The 22,960-nt window shown below is 42.5% G+C and overlaps 1 protein-coding gene across 2 annotated transcripts; it reads right to left on the bottom strand.

The window, feature by feature from the left end:
* Positions 1-3,570: 3,570 nt before the first annotated feature.
* LOC146501857 (hepatic sodium/bile acid cotransporter-like) lies at positions 3,571-22,919 on the bottom strand. 2 transcript variants are annotated; one of them, XM_085133292.1, is made up of 8 exons: positions 22,787-22,919; positions 14,623-14,847; positions 11,286-11,372; positions 10,019-10,131; positions 9,344-9,548; positions 6,573-6,751; positions 6,213-6,412; positions 3,571-4,678 (listed from the first exon to the last, which is right to left on the bottom strand). In XM_085133292.1, the coding sequence occupies exons 2-8, from the start codon at positions 14,809-14,811 to the stop codon at positions 4,626-4,628; spliced, it is 1,026 nt and encodes a 341-aa protein (XP_084989418.1). In that variant the 5' UTR covers positions 14,812-14,847; positions 22,787-22,919; the 3' UTR covers positions 3,571-4,625. The 2 variants fall into 2 exon arrangements, with proteins under 2 accessions (XP_084989418.1, XP_084989417.1); XM_085133291.1 differs by lacking the exon at positions 22,787-22,919 and adding an exon at positions 17,735-20,211.
* Between the last annotated feature and the right edge of the window lie 41 nt (positions 22,920-22,960).

Here is a 22,960-nt window from a genome sequence, read left to right as displayed (position 1 = left end):
CCTGTCGATACCTGTCGGCTGCCTCCGGAGTCCCACAGGCTAACCAAGCCCGATAGGACTCCTTCTTCAGCCTGGTGGCTCCCTTCACCTCTGGTGTCCACCATTTGGTTCGGGGATTACCACCACGGCAGGCACCAACCACCTTGCGGCCGCAGCTCAATGCAGCAGCTTCGGCAATGGCGACGCTGAACATGGTCTATTTGGACTCAATGTCCCCCGCCTCCCTCGGAATGCTGTTGAAGCTCTGCCGGAGGTGTGCGTTGAAGATCTCGCGGACTGGGGCCTCTGCTAGTCGGTCCCAGCACACCCTCACTACGCGTTTAGGTGCACCAGGTCTGTCCAGCGTCCTCCCCCGCCACCTGATCCAACTCACCACCAGGTGGTGATCAGTTGACAGCTCAGCCCCTCTCTTTACCCGAGTGTCCAGAACATATGGTCGCAGGTCTGGTGATACAATTACAAAATCGATCATCGACCTACGGCCTAGAGCGTCCTGGTGTCACGTGCACTTATGGACACTCTTATGTTCGAACAAGGTGTTCGTTATGGCCAAACTGTGATTAGCACAGAAGTCCAATAACAAAGCACCGCTCGGGTTCAGATCAGGGAGGCCGTTCCTCCCAATCACACCCCTCCAGGTCTCGCTGTTGTTACCCACGTGAGCATTGAAGTCTCCCAGCAGGACAACAGAGTCTCCAGGTGGAGCACCTTCCAGCACCCCCCCCCCCCCCCCCCCCCAGGGACTCTAAGAAGGCTGGGTACTCCGAACTGCCACTCGGCGCATAAGCGCAGATGACAGTCAGGACCCGTTCCCCGACCCTAGGGCGCAGGGAACAAACCCTCTCGACCACCGGGAAAAACCCCAACGTACCGGCAGCAAGCCGAGGGGATATTAGAATACCCACCCCAGCCCGCCGCCTCTCACCAGGGGCAACTCCAGACTGAGACAGAGTCCAGCCCCTCTCCAGGAGACTGGTTCCAGAGCCCAAGCCATGCGTAGAGGTGAGCCCGACTATATCTAGCCGGTACCTCTCAACCTCACGCACTAACTCAGGCTCCTTCCCCACCAGAGAGGTGACATTCCATGTCCCTATTGCCAGTCTTGGCAGCCGGGGGTCAGTCCGCCAGGGCCTCCGCTCCTGGCCGCCACCCGGCACACAATGCACCCGACCCCTATGGCGCCTCCTGCGGGTGGCGGGCCTGCGGGAGGATGGGCCCATGTCTCCTCTTCGGGCTGTGCCCGGCCGGGCCCCATGGACTAAGGCCCGGCCACCAGACGCTCGCCCTCGGGCACCCTCCCCGGGCCTGGCTCCAGGGCGGGGCCCCGGTAACCCTATCCCGGGCAGGGTAAACTGTTCCCTCGGTGTTCTTTTCATAAGGGTCTTCTGAATCGCTCTTTGTCTGGTCCCTCACCCAGGACCAATTTGCCAATCTAATGCAATCCATTATTATTATTATTCTTTGTGCTTGTTGTCGGTTCGTCTGTCTGTCATGCCCCTGCTTTCTGTCTCCTCTTCCAGGTATTCAGGTTTCTTGTTTTCAGTTCAGGCTCTGTCCTGGTCGTTGTGTCCTTGGGCAAGACACTTTACCCTACCGCCTACTGGTGTTGGCCAGAGGGGCCGATGGCGCGATATGGCAGCCTCGCTTCTGTCAGTCTGCCCCAGGGCAGCTGTGGCTACAACTGTGGTTTGCCTCCACCAGTGTGTGAATGTGAGAGTGAATGAATAGTGGAATTGTAAAGCGCTTTGGGTGCCTTGAAAAGCGCTATATAAATGCAATCCATTATTATTATTATTATTATTCTTTGTGCTTGTTGTTGGTTCGTCTGTCTGTCATGCCCCTGCTCTCTGTGTCCTCTTCCAGGTATTCAGGTTTCTTGTTTTCAGTTCAGGCTCATGTTAGGTTTTAGTTCTCCCAGGTAAGGTTCTGTTAGCTCCACGCCACTCATTTCCTGTTTTTGTTTGAATGTCATGTACTGTAAATAAAAGCTCACTCGCATCAAAGCCTGTGCCTGCATTTGGGACCTTCTCTTATAACTCACATCTGCTGCCACTGCCATGACAGAAACAGTGATTTACATAGATTTTTAAAAAATTATTATTTTTAACTATAATGAACTAATACTGAAATCAAAACCCAGCATTGTGAAAACCTGTGCCCTTCTTTAAAAATCCTTTAGCTATTTGCTTAATTTCCAAGGAAAATGTCAACATGCAGATGAATTACACTTTTTCACATTGCGTAATATTCATTCAAAACACCGTGCTATTGAGAGTGAAAAAAATCATTCAAGTGTAATGAACCACTGCTGCTTTTAAAGGACTAATATTGCTTGAATGAAGAAAAGAAAAAATCTTGATCTGAGTTATAACTGCACAGATTAGATAGATGTTAGGACAACCAGAAGTACTAGACGCACCATACACCTGAACTAAATGTTACATCTGTTCCTCTAAATTCTTACAGACATGTGGTCATAATGTTGTCATGGTCCGGGTGAGTCCTGGAGTTTTCTTCTTTTTTGCTGTCTCCACTTCTGGGCAGAGTCGCTGCATTGCGTTCAGTTCAGTTCCGTTCAATTTTATTTATATAGCGCCAACTCAAGCCGTTCTGACGCTTCTCCACACAATTATGCTGTTAGCATTTAGGATCAGCGGTCACCATTACTCTCTGCCAAGTGCTCAGCGTGCCACAGTCAGTGTTAATCGCTACAGTTTTGGTTAAAGAGCTGATTTCTGCAGAAAGCTGTTGACTTTGTTTGTTTCTATAGACCTCCAGTCGGCTGTCAGGTTTCGTCTTAGACAACACTTACTCTCACCCAGCTGCTGGTCTAAATGTGACTGTTCAGTTTCTCTATCCTGTCAGTCATTCAGCTTACCTGCCTGCCCTCCTGTCACCATCACAGAGCCCTACGGATCACCTGCTCTGTAATCAGCTCACCTGGACAACTCATCCTTCCCCCACCTTGCCAGTCCACCACCTGCAAAACTGTAAGATTAAGTAATCTACACTCTGTTTCTCCATCTACGGGGCTCTGGGTCATGGTCCCTTAATCTCCTCTTTTTTTATTGCAGTGTACGGAGACTCCCGGTTGCATTTCCTGGTGCCCATGCCCTCCACCAAACCTTGAACTTTGAGTGCACTAATGTCTGGTGATGTTTCTGACCCATTCTAGCCTTAGTTTCTCATTGTGACCTTAGATCTTGAAAAATGCCCAAGTTATAGTTCTCTGACCTTCTCTGACCTTGTTTCTCATTATTGTTGATAATTCCATTCAGAGTTCATGATTCATAGTCTTGTTGTAATAAAGTTCTCGTGTTTTACGTCACCCCTTGTCTCCGTGTTTTCCGTTCTGAGACAGCCCACTTTGCGTGGCTTCAGCTGTGACAAATGTGTTGTTTTTGATTGCTGTGGCATCTCACTAGAGCATTCAAAGCTTGGTTTCTCATAAACCCTTAAAACCAGCAGCACAGACACAGGCAGCCCTTTGCACTGAGAGCGCAGTGCAAAAGTCTTGAGCCTCCCCTTGTTTCTTTATATTTGTGCTTCCATGGAGACTTTCTTGGGATTTTTTTAAAAGTGGTCTTGAGCAAAAAACAAAACACAATTGCACAGTTACTCTTTGATGGAGGTTTTTGTATTTGTTTTGCCTTTTTTGTGGAAAATGGAATACGAATACAGGCAGCAGAGACTCTTAGCCAGAACTTTTTTGTTGCCACTGTTTCCCATTGTCATTTAAAATGTCATTTAGTTTTCCTTGTCATCAAATACAGAATTTGTCTATATCTCTACCCTACTCTACTCAGTGAAAGGAGGTAGAAAAAACTCTCATTTAACAGGAAGAAGCCTCTAGTAGAACCAGGCTCTGGGAGGAGCAGTCATTTTCCATGACCAGCTGGATCTTTTGTTTTGTCCTCCTCCCCTCCACCCCAATCAATTGCAGGAGATGGCTCTGCCTTCCTGTACCTGTGAGTACCTAGTGGAGTACCGGGGCATCATCCCATCCCAGAACAGTGACGGTCTATGTAGCTGTGCTCTTCCTTCTGAAGTCGAGCACCATCTTGTTTGCATCTAACCATTCTGTGGGCACCACGACCTTGAGTTCTACTGAAAGTCTAAGGTGGTCAAGGTGAACAGGAATGAAAACCGGACAGTGCTCTGTGGAGCTCATGCAGTGCATATCACAAACTCAGAGCTCTGCTCATCTCACATACTGCAGCCTGTAATGTAGTAATCCATGAGATGGTGGACGTGTTTCCTGGCATTTCCTCAGTGGTACTTATTGGTACTTAGTGGACAAGAGCTTGAAAAAACACAAGTGTACATAATTAATTTATTTTCAGTGGAAACTTGTAATTGTATGACGTAGGAAAAAGATAGACTCATCAGATTTTTCAAAAATTTATTTAAAACTGGATTTTGTCTTCATTAGTGCTTTATAACTGAAGTTACTAATACATTTACAGGTTTCAGATAACGATATTGTTTTATAATCAAGAAATACAGTTGCACATTTTTCTGTTTGTTCATTAAGCTGTAAGGAAGCTATTTTTGGTTACTTCATCTGGAGCCCCTTTGGTGTAACAGTGCACGCTAATAGAGACATATATGAGCGGTAATTGACATCACTCATCAGACTCTTTCAGATCCTCTCCAGTGGCAGCAACCTGGTAAGTTTCTGTGGGTCAGACAAGCATATGCATTAACACAAACCAAGATTTGGCACAAAAGTTGCTCAACCTGTGGTTAAATGTGAAATCCTAAGGTCTGGTTATTCATCTGCCTAAACAAAACACAATCACAAAGTTATTCTTTGATTTGTTTTGGTGCCGTTTTGACAATTTTTGTGTGTGTAAAATTTCAAGCAAGAACAGGCAGCAGAGACTCTTAGCCAGAAACCTTTTTGTGGGCTCATTGGTGCTTGCAGTTTGTTACGACTCAGGTCATAATTTTGCTCGTCCACACCTGATGGTGGAATTGTTCATTTTCTCTGCTGCTTCTTTTGTTTTCTTCACACCAGGCTGTTGTGTTCAGTAATGTACTGTGTGTTCAAGTTCCTGTGTCTAGAATAACTAGGTAAACTAGGTTTTCCTCCACTCCAACCCAACCAATCGTGGCAGATAGCTGCCGCTCCCTAAGCCTGCTGAAGGTTTCTTCCTGTTAAACTAGAGTTTTTCCTTCCCATTGTGGCCAAGTGTTGCTCATAGGAGGGTTGTTTGATTGTTGGGGATTTCTCTGTATTATTGTAAAAACCTAGAATGTAACCTTAATACATTTATATTATATATAATATACTAAGTGCCTTGAGGCATCTACTGTTATGATTTGGCTCTATATAAATAAAATATGAAATCAAATTGAACTGAATTTAAACTATTGAGAGTGCCAGATGTTAATAATAATTACTAATGCTTAAATGCAGAATGCCATAAATTTGCATTTAACTGTCTCATACCCGTAACTGAGGCTCAAGTGTGCATTTATTGTGCGTTTGTCTCAGGTTAGAGTGGTGCAGTGGTTAGCACTGTTGCCACATAGTAGAGCTTTTGTTCTTGTAGAGGCAGATATGAGGCACATAATGCTTTCGGTGATCAATGAGACCACTCAAATGACTAACAATCAAAGCAAATACATTATTAATAATGAAATTATATAGAATAAATTACACTATATCTAATGTGGCACCTTATAAAAGGTCAGTTTGGGTACCAGTACATGAGAGTATAATATTGTCAATAGTGGTTCTCCATAACCTACAACATGAAAGGGTACAACAGGAGTACCTTAGAAGGCATCGCCCCTTTTACAAGCCCATAAAGGTACAATAAAGTACTTTGGGGAGAATATATCTGTATTATTATTTTTTGCTCTATACTTTGTGTAGTGTAAAAAGTACTGTTTCTTCAAACGCAAAATTTTAAAAATGTTTAATTTAAAATATTTGACATATAGCAACTGGAGTAATGCAAACACTCCAATCTGAGATGCTGCAACCTGGATGTAGTTCAGTGAGTTAACCCAAACTTTGTTCTAGCATTGCCCACTTCAGATATCCACAACATCCAAACCCACACTTGATCAAGTCACAGTTGAATTTTTGTGAAATAACGATCAGCCAGACATCTGTAGATACTTTTTTTTTTTTTTTTTAATCTTGTGTGATAAAAGGCCTGTGTTAAAATGTAACCTCTGAATCCTGCTGTCACTCTTACCTTTCTCTTTTCTCTTGAACCTTTGGTAGCACCTAAACAGCATGATGATCATCGCCGCCTCCAACAACTGAAACACCAAGTAGACTGTTGGGAATAGATACAGAGGACCCACCACTTCGTCAGGGAAAGCGACCTTCAATATGGTGGTGCACAGTGGGACATTCTGACAGCCTGTTTCCATGGAAACGGTTCTCCGCTCCCTGAAGGCAAGGAAGGATTATTTACAAGTCATATCTACCTACCTGCCTGTATACATATATATATATATATATATATATATATATATATATATATATATATATATATATATATATATATATATATATATCCATTGATGATTGAATTAAACAAATAACCTACCTGTGGATGAGTCTGAAGATTGAAGAGAAGACGTATCCAAAGCAGTAGCCCATCAAAGGCATGAGACCAGCGATGGCCAAGAGTGAAGGAGACATCATAGTCAGGATGATATGTCCGCTTCCAATAGCGATTAAGATCAAGGTCCCCATAAGTATAATCAGCATTATAATCATGCCTACCTAAGAACAACAAGACAGGACATAAATCAGTGTTTGACTTCTCTTCTGCTTTTGTGTTGCTCAAAAGAATTTGAGTATAGGATAAATTAAATTACACTTCTGGGATATTGATCTGGTCAGTTAAGTAGAGAGGGGGTTGTTAATCAGTTTTAGTGGCTTGGATGTTGATGAAATCAACAACAGGTGTGCCAGAGATGCAAAAACAAGACAATGTTCAAAACCAGAATAGTTTCACAGGTGGAGGCCGTTGAGATTTTGCCCTCCTCATCATTTCTGATTGATTTAAATTTAATTCAACTCAACTCAGCTTATTTATAGCTCCAAATCACAACAACAGTTGCCTCAAGACACTTTATATTGTAAGGTAAAACCCTACAATAATACAGAGAAAACCCCAACAATGATATGACCCCCTATGACCAATTGCTTTGATGACAGATGAAGTAAAAATGCCCTTTTAAAAGGAAGAAACCTCTGGCAAAACCAGGCTCAGAGAGGGACAGCCATCTGCTGTGTCCAGCTGTGTGTGAGAGGAGGAAAACAGGACAAAGACACACTGTGGAAGAGAGCCAGAGAGTAATTATTAAATGCAGACTGGTGTATAAACACATAATGAGTTTAAAGGTGAGCGAAGAAGAAACTCATTGCATCAGGGGAAGCCTCAGCAGCTTAGACCTATTGAAGCATAACTAAGGGAGGATTCAGGGTCACCTGATCCAACCCTAACTATATGCTTTAGCAAAAAGGAAAGTTTTAAATCTAATCTTAAAAGTAGGGATAGTGTCTATCTCCTGAATCCAAACTGGATGCTCGTTCCACAGAAGAGGGGCCTGAAAACTGCAGGCTCTGTCTCCCATTTTACTTTTAAATACCTTAGGAACCACAAATAAGCCTGCAGTCTGACAGTGAAGTGCTCTATTAAGGTGATAGAGGTGATATTAAGCTGATCTTGTTAGACACCATAACAGCTGAGAAGATCATTGAAGCCTCTCTTTCTGCCATCATGGACATTTATCGCACTCACTGCACCTGTAAAGCCACCGGCATTTTGGAGGACGTCACACACCCCTCACATACACTCTTCATCTTGCTGCCTTCTGGCAAGAGGTACCGGAGCATTCAAGCCCTCACTGCCAGACTGTGAAACAGTAACTTCCCCCAAGCTGTCAGACTCCTGAACAGTCAGTGACTGGACTGCACAATACTCAGTCTTTTTCACATTTCTTTTGCACTGTTGTGTCTGTATCGTTCTGTTCTGTCAGGTACAGTCAGGTTCTATGTAGTCCTGTGTTGATTGTCTGTTATATGTCATATGTAACACCATGGTCTTGGAGAAACGTTGTCTCATTTCACTCTTTACTGTACCACTGCACATGGTTGGAATGACAATAAAGCAAATTGACTTGACTTGATTTCTAAGATTTTTAGTGACCAGAACAATAAACTCAGTTTTATCTGAATTTAGAAACAGAAAATGACAGGTCATCCAGGTCTCTATGTCTTCAAGGCATTCCTGCAGTTTAACTAATTTCTGTGTGTTTTCTGGCTTCATTGATAGATAAAGTTGGGTGTCATCTGTCCAGTGAAAATGAATGCTATGTCTTTAATGTTATTGTCTGTATACTGTAAACACAACTGGTCGTAGCACAGAACCCTGCACTGAGGTCCAGCAGGACAAGCACAAAAGTGAGTCCACTGTCAGAGGCCATAAGAAGGTAATTTGTTACCTTCATTAATGGCTTTTCAGTACTGTAATGAGCTCTGAAACCTGGCTGAACTCTTCAAATAAACATTTTTTTTCTGCAGAAAAGTAAATAGCTGATTTACAACTACTCTTTCAAGAAGTTTTGAGAGAAAAGGAAGGTTCGACATCGACCTATAACTTGATAAGACAGCTGGGTCAAGTGTTGGCTTCTTAAGTAACGGTTTAACTACTGCAGGTTTGGAGGCCTGTGGTATGGAGCCAGTTAATAGGCCCTGTCAAGGAGAGCTGGACAGGACCTTAGAAGGTCCTTAACCCATCAACAGGACAGGTAACTCCTTTGTGCAAAAAGGAACAGGATGAGCACTGTCAGAGCCCTAAAAAATTCTGTGAATGTCTCTTTCATAAGGGTGGCCTAAGGGCCAGTCGTCCTCTAGTGGACCCTGTCCCTGACACTGTGGAGGGTCTGGAGAAGCCATGGTAAAAAGTATGCTGTCTGTAATATTGTTTAGTATGGTGGTGGGTCAGTGATGGTCTGCGGAAGCATATCAAAGTGACGCACAGAACTCTACAGGCTAGGCAACAGCACTCTGACTGCCATTAGGTATCATTAGGAATTATTTGAGTTTAGAGAAAGATGTTTAGACTTGTCTGAAGACAAAGTTATTCAGTTTCTCTGTGTGTCAAGTTAAGAAAAAACATCAGCAAATTCTAGAATTTGTAGGATGATGTAATCTACAGGTTTTCCATTTTGTTTGGGGTTTTTTTTTGTTAAACAAATATCTAAAATAAGAGTCATTGAAATCTTTATTTGCCTGTACAACTGATTAATCAACACTGTTAATCAGTTTGATTGTCTGACCTTCAGTCTCCTGTCAGTATGCACAAACCTTTGTGAACTTCTTCGAGTACTGTGGCCTGTAGGTCTTGATGACGATGCCGATGCTACACGGAACAAGGATCAAGACCAACGATAACATAATTTCACCATAAGGGACAGCGTTCTGCACGCTGGGGAAACCCTGGCAGTAGATGTAGAGCAGGAGAGGCATCATACCCAGAGCCAACATTGTAGAGCAGGAAGTCATCACGATGCTGAGAAGACAAGGGTGAGATAAATATGTTGCTTTACTCTGAGCTATGGAAACTAGCCTTTCTGAATTAAAAATGACATCTGATTCTTACGGACTTTATGATTTCCATATTCCTCGTATTTTACTGACTCCATTTACCTTCTCATAACTGCACAACGCTAAATGTCCCTGTCAACCTGATGTTCAAACAATTTACTAGAGATATTCCTGCTTCCTGGAATATTCCACTGACCTGCTGGACATCAGATAGAGATATGCCAAAATCTAACTGAACTGTCTGAATTGTGCTTGTCTTGGTGTTATATTTGAAAACTACACAGGCAGACACAGTGTGAGAAAGTTTTATACCACAATCGAGTGGTATAACTGTTGTGAAGTTTTCTGCCTGAGCATTAATCACTTCAGATGACAGTTTTAGCTTCTTTTTGGTCATTATAAATGTATTATAACTACATAACTTCCCATGTGTACCTGAGGTTCATGTCCCCCTGTATAGCCAGAGCCATGGAGTTGGAGAAAATTCCTCCAGGACAGCAGCCACATAACAGAACAACCACACCTGTCATATCACTCAACTGGAACCCCTGTAACACAAAATCCCAATAACCTCTTGCAGGATGCTGCAAATACCAGTAACAATGTCTAATAGTCTAAAACACAATGTCTGGTGTCAATTATATACTGGTACATCAACACAAATTCAATTATACTGGGCAACCTTTGTCATGTGCCTTGGGAGTGTCTGGGAGGTGCTCCTGTTTGTTAGAGCAGTTCCAGATTTCCGTCCTCTGGGGTGGAGTTTCCAGCACCTCACCTGCTTCTCGTTTCAACGGCAATCAGCAGTAGGGTTCTTAAACCAGCACTCTCTCCACCAGTTTGTCCAGCTACTGTTGTGGTAATTCTGCCTCCTTGTGATCAAGTTCATGCTCGTCTGTCCCAGGTTTAACGTTGCCTTACTGTTCTCAGTTCTATCAGATTCACCTCCTGCCGTGTGACTCTTCAGCGCTTGTCCTGTTCGGTTCTACTACGTCAGTCAGTCTACAAACCATGGGGTTCACACTCACCACGCTCCTTGCCCTGCCTTCCTGCCTGTCATGGCTCGCTTGGATTTTCCTCCCTCTGGACCTCCTGGAAACCATACCATCTCCTCTCACGTGCCCACCTGCCATGAATCTGCCTGATTGCCAGTTTGCCTGAGCTGAGTTGAGTAACACTTGTCAGTACAGCTCCGTTAACCTCTGTTTTCCATGTGAAGTTCTAGTCTGTTCTAACTACGTTTACTTGTATATAAATCCCTGGACCCATCCCTGTTTCCTGATCTGTTCCCCTGAGTCTGGCAGTGAGGTGTGGAGTGAATGTGAGCGTGAGTGCTGAAGAGGATTGTGAAACTTGAGAGTCAGGGGCGGACTTGCGGCCTGTGTTTTTGGGACCCGTTTCCCTTCCATCCCTGGATCCCTCGAAATCTTGTTAATAAACTTGTGACTTTTATTCTAAATTCATCCGGTCTGCACCTGAGTCTGTTCCACTCATTTTCCTCACATAAAAAATCTGTTTTTAGTTCTTCTTTTTGGTTAACTCAGTGTAATTTTTACATTTTTTATTATGAATCCCTGTAAAAAGATTTTTGTGGGGAACACAAATCATAAATCACTGTCTGTATTTGTAACTTTGTAAAGACAAATGTGTATTATTTATACTGCATGTTAGTAATCTTATTTAACTTTACATAAATACCAACCTTAACTAAGCAAAAGGCTGTAAGAGGCATGATCCCATACTGGGCCATAGCTGCAATAGCCAACCCCTTAGGTTTCATGATGTAATTCTGTAAACAGAAGAAGTTAGCAAAAGAAGTTGATCATAAATTTACCAAACATGTATCATGCCACTGTGTTTTATATTAACATGAACACGGCGGCATGTCTTCCCCTTCTCTCTCTGCCCCCACTTTCCTGTCCTTTCTTCACTGAGTCTAACCAATAAAGCAGAAAAAGGCCAAATGAATTAAAAAAAAAACAAACAAAAAAAACTAGGCTTACTATAAAAAGTGCATTTTAATTGAAAAAGGTAAACTTTCATATATTCTGTATTTATTACAATAGGTAATGTTCAGAAATCCAGTATCTCAAAATATTTCTATATTTTATTCCAGTTTGAGTAAATTACTCAAATCATGAATTCTTTGTTCCATCCATCCACCCACTTATTTTCTGCTGCTTATCCAGGTTCAGGTCATGGGGCAGCAGTCGGAGCAAAGAAGCATAGTCTAGCCTCAACCTGGCCACCTCCTCCAGCTCATTTGGGGGACACTGAGCCGTTACAAAGGCAGCTGAGAGATATAATCTCTCCACCGAGTCCTGGGTCTGCCACAGACCCTCATCCCAAAACGAACATGCCCAAAATACCTCACCTAGAAAGCATCCATGAGGCATCCTTGTCAGATACCCAAAACATCACAACTAGCTCCTTTCGATGTGTGGGAGCAGCGCTGCTACTCCAAGTCCCTTTTGATTGGCTGAGCGCCTTACCCTGTTGCTAAAGGAAAACTCAGTCACCCATTTGTATCCTTCAGCTCATTCTTTTTGAGTCATTACCCATAGCTTGTGACCATGGGTGAGGGTTAAACAAAGATTAACTAGTAAATTGACAGCTTCACTTTTATGCTTAGCACAGAATGTGCCAACATGAAGAGAGAAGTATCCGTGAGGCCAAGTTAGACTACAAGAGAAAGACCGAAGAACACCTAGACAGCAACAAAGGCAAACAGGTGTGGATGGTATTCAGCACATTACCAATTAAAGGAATAACTTCGGAGCTGTGAGAGGATTGCCTCCAGAGTACGACCCCAGTAACCCTGTCCTGGGTAGGGTAGAGTGGACCCCTGTATCGAGTATAAGGGTATACTTGATACAGGGTTTGTCTGAACAAAAACAGAATCAAATCGACTTTATCAATTGTAAACGGTATAACTTTATGGTCTTTACTTTACAATATAAAGTGCCCTGAGGCAACAGTTGTTGTGATTTGGCACTATAAAATAAAATTGAATTGAAAATCCAAATTCAGCTGACTACCAGGAGACTTTAGAGGACTTTGAGCGTCCATCTGTTGACAATCTTTATGGAGATGTAGAGTTCTTTTTCTAACAGGACTTATTACCTGCACACAGAAATAAAACTGATAATTTTTATGATGACCATTTTATTAGGCTACTTTGCTTGGCTGGTCATCCAACTCTCTTGGGTGAATCCTACATAGAATCTATGGGGTGTCGTCAAGAGGAAGAGGGAAAAAAACAAAGCAAAATTACAAGTGAGCTAAGGTCCATTATCAAATCATCATAGCACCTCAGGAGTGCCACGATGCACTAATTAATGGAAGACCCAAGCAGAGTGTATAAATCAAGAACTGTTCCAGAAGTTGTAAATAATTTGCTGACTGCTCTTAGGTAATGGTCTAGTATTTAGAGATACTGGATTTGTGATAAGTATGCCTCCCTTTGGAGGTTTTCTAGGCATGCCCACCTGGAAATCACTGGAGAAATCATCTACAACAGGTAAAATAAGCATTTCTAAGTAAATATATTTCTAAAGGTGCTACTGACATGAAATTCAGTACATCAGATGCTAACAACCCATCCAATCCACACATGCAAAGAAATCAAACCATAGATGTCCATTAATTAAGTTATGTATAGTAATGAGAAATGACACAGGGAAAAAGTATCAAACGCGCTTACTGAAATGCATATTTCGTACAGAAGTCTTTGTTGGTGATGACAGCTTCTACATGCATTCTGTATGGAGAAACTAGTCGTGTGGATTGGTCAGGTGTGATTTTGGCCATTCTTCCACATAAATGGTCTTCAAATCCTGAAGGTTCAGTGGGCCCCTTCTATGAACTCTGAGCTTCAGCTCTAACCACAGATTTTCAGTTGGATTCAAACCAGGTGACTTGTTGGGCCAGTCTAGTTTCAGAGAAAGAAACTCTGTTTCCTTTGATCTGTGTTTAGGATCACTGTCTTGCTGAAACATCCACCCTTCATCGTTCATCATCCTGGTAGATGGCAGCAGATTGTTATCAAGAATGTCTCGGTACATTTTTCCATTCATCTTCAATTATATGAAGATTGCTAGTATCGTATGCTGAAAAACAGTCCCACTCTATGATGTTCCCACCTTCAAACTTCACTGTCGGTATGCTGAATTTGGGGTAATGTGCAGTGCCTTTTGACCTTCAAACATGATTTTGGTCTCACCTGACCAGACTACATTCCCCCAATATTTCACATGCATGTCTAAATGCTGTTTAGCAAACTTTAAACATGCTTTAACATGCTTTCTCTTCAGTAATGGAGTCTTGTGTGCTGAGGTATGTATGGTGTGCATACAAACCATGGCAGTTGAGTGTTTTTACTTGTTTTCTTTGACACACTTGTGCCTCCTCTGATGTTTCTTCTCACTCGTCTGTCTGGTAGCACCTGGTCATGTGCGGTTTATGGTGAAATTATGTTCTTTCCACTTCCAAATTATGGCCCCAACAGTGCTACACTGGAACCTTCACTAGTTTAGACATTTATCTGTAACTAATGCCATCACTATGTTTTGCAACAATAAGGCTGCAAAGGTCTTGAGAAATCTTGTTGGTTTTACCCTTCATCAGATGTTTCTTGTGTGGTAATGAGACACCTTTTTATAGGCTATGAGTTGGGACTAAACCAGCTGAAATAAATTTGCATTAAGCTGCAGGATTGCTTTCTATTTACTGATTTCAGTTGGTTACTTTTTTCCCTGTGTCATTTCTCATGAATGGATCAAATGGTTTGCTGCCAACATCTGGTGAGAATTTCCCAACCAATATATTTACTTAAAAAAAATGGTGATGTTCATTACGTATTTTATCCATTATATTTCAACATGCTCAGCAATTCCTTGCAGGAACTGGAATGTGTTGTCAGGCATAAGGACATCCTCGAAAATCCTGCTTACGTGTAATTTTTTCAAGCTTTGTCACAATGCTTTTTTGCATATACACAAACCACATATACATTCGCTTTCACTGCTGATCTTGGTCACCTTGATCTTAGACACCTCCATGGTGCATCCAAGTGAAACCATGGTGATGATGATTATGATTGTAAACATTACTGTAATGACATTGCCAATCACTGGGTCCACAGCAGGACGGTAAAATGAGGTGGTGTTTGCAACCGTCACATTGCGCCACAAATCTTGATGAGAGGTCAGGTTTGCTGTGTTGTTCATGGTGCCTTCAAATCAGAAGAAACACGAGGTTGTGAGCTGTGAGTGAAAAAACAAAAGTGGAGAAGAAGGAGAGAGAGCAGAGTAAGAGTTAAGCAGAATACCAGCATCTTTGTTTGTTTACATTCTGTGTTCAGATTAAGTTTTGTCCTTAAACTTAGTGAAGAAAACTTCAGTAGCAGGAAGTTCACACTCTGTCTTATTGAGGTATCCTTATGATATAGATTCTGAGCTGTGGTAAGATAATTTTCAGATGCAGTTTGATAAAGCTGTACTTAAGTAATAGAAACTAAAGAAGCCAATAAATTGCTAAAATAAATGCAGAAAATTCATGTATATGTACTTTGATTTGTTGTGCTTGGTTTAATGTTCTGTCAAATATGTCATACTACAGCACTGTAGTAAAGAATACTCAATACAGAGAATGATTTCACTTTAATTTTTCCAATATTAAAAGAAATAAAGCCACTTTAAAATCTCTGTGTGCAAGAGTGTCACACCTGAATGCCCTCTAAGAACTTTGTGCTCAAACTGATCGAGTTTAAAGTTTAACAGCTGACACTTTTGGGAATGAAACAACAACTGTAACAGTAAACTCTGGACTACTTAAAACATATCTCAGCATTGGTCTTCTACCCTTTCCTCAGGACCTGTGTTGACTGAAGCAGGAAGCCCGTGTTAATAAAAAAGGTTGATAACTGGAGGTTTTACAGACAGCACTTTATAATACAGCTCACAACTAAGGGGGAAATTCCTGTAATTAAATGGAATTTCAATGTGTTACATTTAAAATTATAATGTAATTGCACTTAAATACTTAAACGTAGGCAGACCAGAATAAAGGGTTTATGTTTTTACATGAACAAGGAAATAATAATACTGTAAGTAAACTTAACTCTTCAGTAATTTGAAGTATTCTCTAATTTCATGGTAATTTTGCAGAAAAACAAACAATATTTTCCTATCTTACTCTGAAAATATGTTGTATGTTCCAGGGTGTTGGTCATATTATGATATGAATAATTTGAACGTTTACATCATTTTTTAAACATCTGTATTTAATACTCACTACACTGATGTCCATGAGATTGAGGACTAAACCAAAGTTTAAGAAAAACTTAATACCAACATAATTTGCAGGCTTATGACCTTATAATGATGGAGCCAAGTCTAATTTAATTTGTTTGTTTTTTACAATCACTGTTCACAAAGGAGGGTCTCCTTTCCTGTAAGAAACCAGTAATGTTACTCTGCTCCATTATACAGCCCACATCTCGGAAATTATAACGCATTTACAAGTTGAAACAACAACTGTAAGATGGAGGGATTTTCCACAAAATTAACAAGACAGTGGAGGAGTTCAAGTATCTCGGGGTCTTGTTCGCGAGTGATGGGAGAAGGGAGCCGGAGATCGACAGACGGATTGGGGCTGCAGCTGCAGTAATGCAGACGCTGCACCGGTCCGTCGTGGTGAAGAGGGAGCTGAGTGTAAAAGCGAAGCTCTCAATTTACCGGTCGATCTACGTCCCTACCCTCACCTATGGCCACGAGCTGTGGGTAGTCACCGAAAGAACGAGATCGCGGATACAAGCGGCGGAAATGAGCTTCCTCCGAAGGGTGGCTGGCCTCTCCCGTAGAGATAGGGTGAGAAGTTCGGCCAACCGGGAGGGGCTCAGAGTAGAGCCGCTGCTGCTCCACATTGAAAGGAGCCAGCTGAGGTGGTTTGGGCATCTGACAAGGATGCCCCCTGGGCGCCTCCTGGGTGAGGTGTTCCAGGCATGTCCCACCGGGAGGAGGCCCCGGGGCAGACCCAGGACACGCTGGAGAGATTATATCTCTCGGCTGGCCTGGGAACGCCTTGGTGTTCCCCCGGATAAGCTGGAGGAGGTGGCTGGGGAGAGGGAGGTCTGGGCCTCTTTGCTTAGGCTGCTGCCCCCGCGACCCGGCCGGATAAAGCGGATGAAGATGAATGGATTAACAAGACATTATGCAATACTTAAAATTACTTACAGTATAGTTTATCTCCTATCCTTGAGACTACCCAGAATTTAGACACCACTTAAAATTAATTGCACTACAAGAACTTTGCCAGCTTTGAAAATCACAGTTACATGTGCTGCAAACTGTAAAAATTTGAAATGCCTCCAAGTTCTTTTGGAACGTTTTTCAAGACGCATATGGTGCTGTAAACTCAGATTTTGCTTCCCGATGTAAACATAAGATTAGCAGATAAGATAACCTTTGTTAGTCCCATTTGTTAGAAGACGACTACATGATAGATTATGTAAGGTTGGCTGTGTCAAAATAATCATGCGGAACAAGCTGATGTTTCAGTAAAAGTAATTTTAGGAATGGCGCAGAGTTAATTTAAGATAGAAACAGAACACGTCCTGCAGGAAATTAATTCAAGTGATTTAAAAGTTCACTTTCTTCTCCATTTCTAAATGATCACTAACATACATACATACGGTGCAAATACAGTGAATCTTTTCTTGACTTTTAACACTTGGGTACAACATGTTTAACTAACTAATTAAGTAATTAACTAAACAATGCATATTCCTCACTGGAAGCTACTTAAATCTGGTTAATCTGTGCACTACTGAGAAACAACACGCAGCATTTAATTGTTTCAAATTGCGCACTCCTTTGTCCACATGCTGTGTGCACACAAATTGTTTTCACAAGATTGCACATGTGTGTTTTCTATTCATTTTGTGCTGTATGAAAAAAAAACTACAGCCCACCAATGCTTCATAAAAAAGTCAAGACTGACTTCTGGAGTTTGCTGCAGGTGAGAATTGTACACCTAAACCTAATAGCTATTCTGCAGAAAGCAGAAAAAATGAGGAAAAAACTCACAATGATTTTCAAGAAATAAACAGATGACAGATATGTTTACAGGTGTATTCAATGCTTGGTTTACCTTTTAGGTCAGATTCTTCCTTTGCTCTGCTCTCGTCTCCTTGTCATAAAATAAACTCCTTTTGTGTTGCCACTCCTTTTATATGATTCAAATGACACATGGAGGCCTCTGGTTGTCCAGAGGTGCCATCTAGTGCACAGCTGACTTCAGCACCTACAGAGGAGACCATCCTCCTCCAAATAAAACTAAAATAAAATAAAATATTATAATACTATAGCACTACAAGACACTTTATTTTAGTTTTTAAATAATGTCTCATCTATTTAGAAGTAATATTTTCATTTCAGAACATATATGTTGTTCTGACCACAAGTAATCTACATATTGTGTTTGGTATCTGTACAGCTGGAGTGGTTTGTGTGTGTGCTGTGCTTGGATATTATATGTGAAGTCATGAGTGGAAATCACGATCAATTGAAAGCTCCCAAAAGACCAGAGCGGCTTGTTGTTGGTTGTGTTCGAGTCCATGTACCCAAAACCTCTCATTTTTTGTCTTTTTTTTTAAATTTGTCTCAGAGATAAATTAAATGTATGATTCAAGGAGTAAATCAGGCCTTCAAGGCCTTCAAGCCCAATTTTGTCACCCCTATTTGCTGTGTTTTTATTAATAAATTGTGACATCCTCTGCAAAATGTCATATATACATATACATCAGCTTTTGTTTGTTTTTTATTTATAAACAAAATTGTGACAAATATCTTGTATATTGCTGGTCCATCCCATCCATCCATTCATCTTCTTCCACTTCTCCGGGACCAGGTTGCGGGGGCAGCAGCCGCAGGAAAGCCCAGACCTCCTTCTCTCCAGCCACCTCCCAGCTTGTCCAGCAGAACAAGGCGTTCTCAGGCCAGCTGAGAGATATAATCTCTCCAGCGTGTCCTGGGTCTGCCCCGGGGACCTCCTCCCGGTGGGACATGCCTGGAACACCGCGCCCAGGAGGCATCCTTCTCAGATGCCCAAACCACCTCAACTGGTGCCTTTCGATGTGGAAGAGTTGCTGCTTTACTCTGAGCTGAACTTCTCACCCTATCTCTAAGGCAAGCAAAGGCTGCTATGGTCAGTCTGGACAGTGAATGGCCTACCCAGCAGATATTGTCTGAAGTGGGAAGTGAATGCCACAACTACTAGAACCTCTCGCCTGGTCGTGCAGTAGTTTTGTTCGGTAGCTGACAGCCACCTGCTCCAATAAGTCAGGATCTGCTCTTCGCCCCCTGGCACTTGGAAAAGGATTGCTCCGATCCAACAATCGCTGGCATCAGTGTCGAGGAACAAGTCACCCTGGTCCAGAGGGTAACCCAGGAAAGGGGCTGCTGTACCGCCGCTGTGACGGTCCGCTGTGCAGGCCCGCTGTGCAGGCCCGCTGTGCAGGCCATTCTGTCACTTGTTGAACTTTCTGGGAATCTGTGGAAATACCTCCAGCAGAGAGGATTTGGCCCAGATAGGCAACCTGCTCCCGGAACAGGCAGCATTTAGATGGCTTCAGTTTTAGGTTGGCTCCACGCAATCTGATGAACGCTTGCTCAAGCCAATCCAGCATCTGGGTGCTAACCTGACCCAGGACAATGATGTCATCAAGGTACATTAAACACGTCTCCCACTGCAGCCCAGCCAGGACTTTGTCCATAAGCCTTTGGAATGTGGCCGGTGCATTGCATAGCCTAAAAGGCATCACATTCCACTAGAACAATCCCTTACGGGTACAAAATGCAGCTGTTTTTTGTACCCGTAAAGGTATCTTATCTTATCTTATCTTATCTTATCTTATCTTATCTTATCTTATCTTATCTTTTCAGGCACTGGAGGCCATCTCTACCTGCCAGTATCCTGATGTCAGGTCTAGTGTACTGAAGTACTTGGCAGTAGAAAGCGTGTCAAGGGTATCCTGGATGTGTGGCAGGGGTTAAGCGAGTTAGCTCATTTAGTGGTCTATAGTTCACACACAGTCGGGGACTCTGATCTTTCTTTTTCACCATCACAATTGGAACAGCCCAGCTGCTATTGCTAGGCTGAGCTGACCCAGCCTCCAGGCTCTGCTGTACTTGCTATTCGGCCGCTATTTGTTTGTCTCCTGCCATCCTGCATGGCGAGTGCTTAACTGGTGGCCCTGGCATGGTCAAAATGTCATGCTGGACGACACTGATGCGACCAAGGTCATTTGGGCCAGTGGAGAAGACATCACCATAGGACCTCAGCAGGCCTGCCAGTCCGTAATGGGCAATGTGTGTGAAACCGGGGCTGCTCTCAGCATACAGGGTCTGCCAATGGCTTGGCACAGAAGCAGGGGCAGTGCTATCAATCTCGAGGACTGCCAAGACCCTTGGTGGGTGATTCCCCGACCCCTCCAGGACTTTCACATGCTGAAGAACCCCAGCCACTGCACCCCACTTTAAGGTAACAGCTGTAGCCCTAGGGTTAAAGACTCTGATCGGGATGCTAGAGGGTTTGCGAGGCTGCACAACTGTGTGAGCCACCAGCACTTGGTGCTTCTCCAAGTGCTGGCATGGCTTGTTTTGAACTGTGGTCATGGCCATCCTTGCAAAGCCCACACACCCCTGCTGCTGGTGGTGTTACCATGCGAGGTGTCAGGGGAAAGTAGCCCTGAGCTGGCATTTCATAGCTGAATTGGGCAGGTTGGGGTGTACCTGGCATAATATGTAGTGTCGCTGGCTCAGTAAACTGTGGTTTTATAGGGACATTGCAGGTACAGTTCATGGCGGTGAATGGCTGGCTGCATGAGGGGGATGTAATAATCCAAGAAGGGTGATCATGTGTGCCATGCTGTCCCACTGTAAGTGGTGTAGATGTAATATTTCCAGGGCCTTCACAATCTGAGTACTGAAACTGCTTAAACTCGCTACACACTGCATTCTGCTTTGCTACTGGTGTTAAGAAAGGGTTGGTGTGAGTTGAAGGTGGCAGGGTGAGATGCCATGCAGCTTCAAATCCTGTCATATTGGCTGCTGCTACGCTTGCCACTGACATTAGTTCCATGCCTGTGATCAAGGGCGTAGATTTGGCATGGACGGAAGGGACATGTCCCCACCAATATCCAGCGATTATTGAATTGTCCCCACCAATAATTTGATCTCTTCGAGTAAAGAAAAACAAACCGATCAAACCAAAAACGATCTGTCAACGTCTCATTCACCCAGTGGTGCAGAAAGAGTTCAATTACATTCTCTACTGGAGTCCCACGTCATGTGACAAATATGGCCAATGTGATTGGCTGAGCCTTTCAGGGAGCTCTGTTTAGTTTTAGCAGCGGCAAACCTGCGCTGCGAGGAGGAGAGGAGGACGGCAGCAAAAAGGAAGAACCCGGATATAAGAAAGTATTTTTCAAAGAAACCTGTAAGTCACTTAAAGTCAAGCTCACACATAAAAAATGTGTCCGTCATATTAACGTTATAGGCTATGCTAGGCTTTGGCCCACATCAGTCTAAAATTGTATGTAACCATGAATAACGTGTTTTGGAAACTAAATGCACAACATGCAGCACTATTAGTTATCTCAATCTCCCAGAGCAGCATTTCTAATTTTGACTGAAACCGTAAGAGATAATGGCAGCCTCGAGCAAGCCAGGACATTAGTTTACAGAGGATGTTAAAATTATATGTCTAACGTTAAAATGTTGGTGACACAATAATTTCATCCTAATGGCACTGACATATTCATAGGGTTAAATATCATGAGGTAGTCATGATTTTGCAAATATTCCACCTTGTAGTGCAGTTTGCACAAATTGTTGTAAAAATGCACTCACCCTACAAACATTACTGATGAGTCAAGATCTGCACAAATTGACAGAAACACTGAAGCAGCTACACATTTTATTCTTATTGTCATGTATGTCCTATTTGTCAGGTGACAGTGCAGCTCTGCCATGTTGTAGCTCGGACAGAGGTGAAGAGGCGAGGTCACAGGTGACTGACTGATGATTTAGTGCTACAGATTAACTAGTATTCATTATCATGACAATTGTTAGGCTGCTGATGTAAATTGATTCATTAGTGTATATTTGACAAAGAATCTGAATTGACATGTCTCACTTTTATATGGCACGAATCAATGTGTTATTTTATCAGGTGGCAATATGTCCTAGTGCAGTCAGAGGTGAAGAGCCAGGGCTAAAGGTGAGGCACATCAAGCACATAATAATAATTTTAATCTGAGGATAAAACGCAGGTACTGAGGCTGAAAGAAGCTTCAGTGCTCTCAGAAGACTAAAAACATGGCTAAGGTCCACCAGGAGAGACTGGACAGTATAGACGTAAAACCAATATGCCAGCAGTTTATCTCAGTTAACGAGAGGAAAAGGCATGTGTTTGGCTCCTTCACATAGTGGACATTGAGTTGTTGTGTGGGACACCAGTAGTCCATGTCTGTTGCTGTAACAGGAGTTCATGTTTAGAATAAAACATCCCAGCTCACTGACTTGATCGGGGCAATAGTGTGCCTAAAATATTGCATAATTTTGCTGAGAGATCTTTTACTTTGTGGTAATCTTAGATGAGTAGTTTTATGGACAAAAACCACCAGGTCATTCAGTGTTCCCTTAGTGCTAATGTATAACAGATGTTGGTGTACTATAACTGAACTAATATTGTTAAGTCCTTAAAGTCATATTCTTTTATTGTCATGACTTTATTTGAAGCTATTTTTATTTTTGTATGATACCTGATTTATATGGAATATGGCTGAAGTAAACTAAAGCCTAAAATACTTAGTCAGTCATTTGTTTAATAGTAATTTAACATTATATAATTCACATATAAAACTATGAATTGTAATTTTAAATGTTTTAAAAGCATGTAGAATAGCATATGTACGCAAGTATATTTCTCCTTTTTTTATCAAAAACAAAAAGGAAAAAAGAAACAGGTCAGGGTTCGGTCCCCACCAATGCCAAAAACCAAATCTACGCCTTTGCCTGTGATGAAGGGGTTGCCACTACAGATCTTATTGTTTCTGTCAGTAGCACGGTCCATATTAACTTTGCCACTTTATGGGCATTCCGACAAAAATGGGTTGCTAATGTTATTGAAGTGCATTACCTTGTCGTCCCCTTCAGCATCTCCCGGCGCCCCCATTCTCTCTGCTGTCTGAGAAAAAAAAGTTTGCTCTCCCTCTCTCTTGGCACTTTGCAGAGTTTAATCCTGGAAAAGAGCCCCTAGTGTTGCCTCGCCAGGCCGTAGTAAGAAGACCTCTGGCTGTTACTTCGGGTTCCA

Source organism: Neolamprologus multifasciatus, chromosome 15 (assembly GCF_963576455.1).
Source record: "Neolamprologus multifasciatus chromosome 15, fNeoMul1.2, whole genome shotgun sequence".
Lineage (NCBI taxonomy): Eukaryota > Metazoa > Chordata > Actinopteri > Cichliformes > Cichlidae > Neolamprologus > Neolamprologus multifasciatus.
The sequence above is the reverse complement of the archived record's forward strand: the minus strand, read 5'-3'. Positions and strand labels throughout refer to the sequence as shown.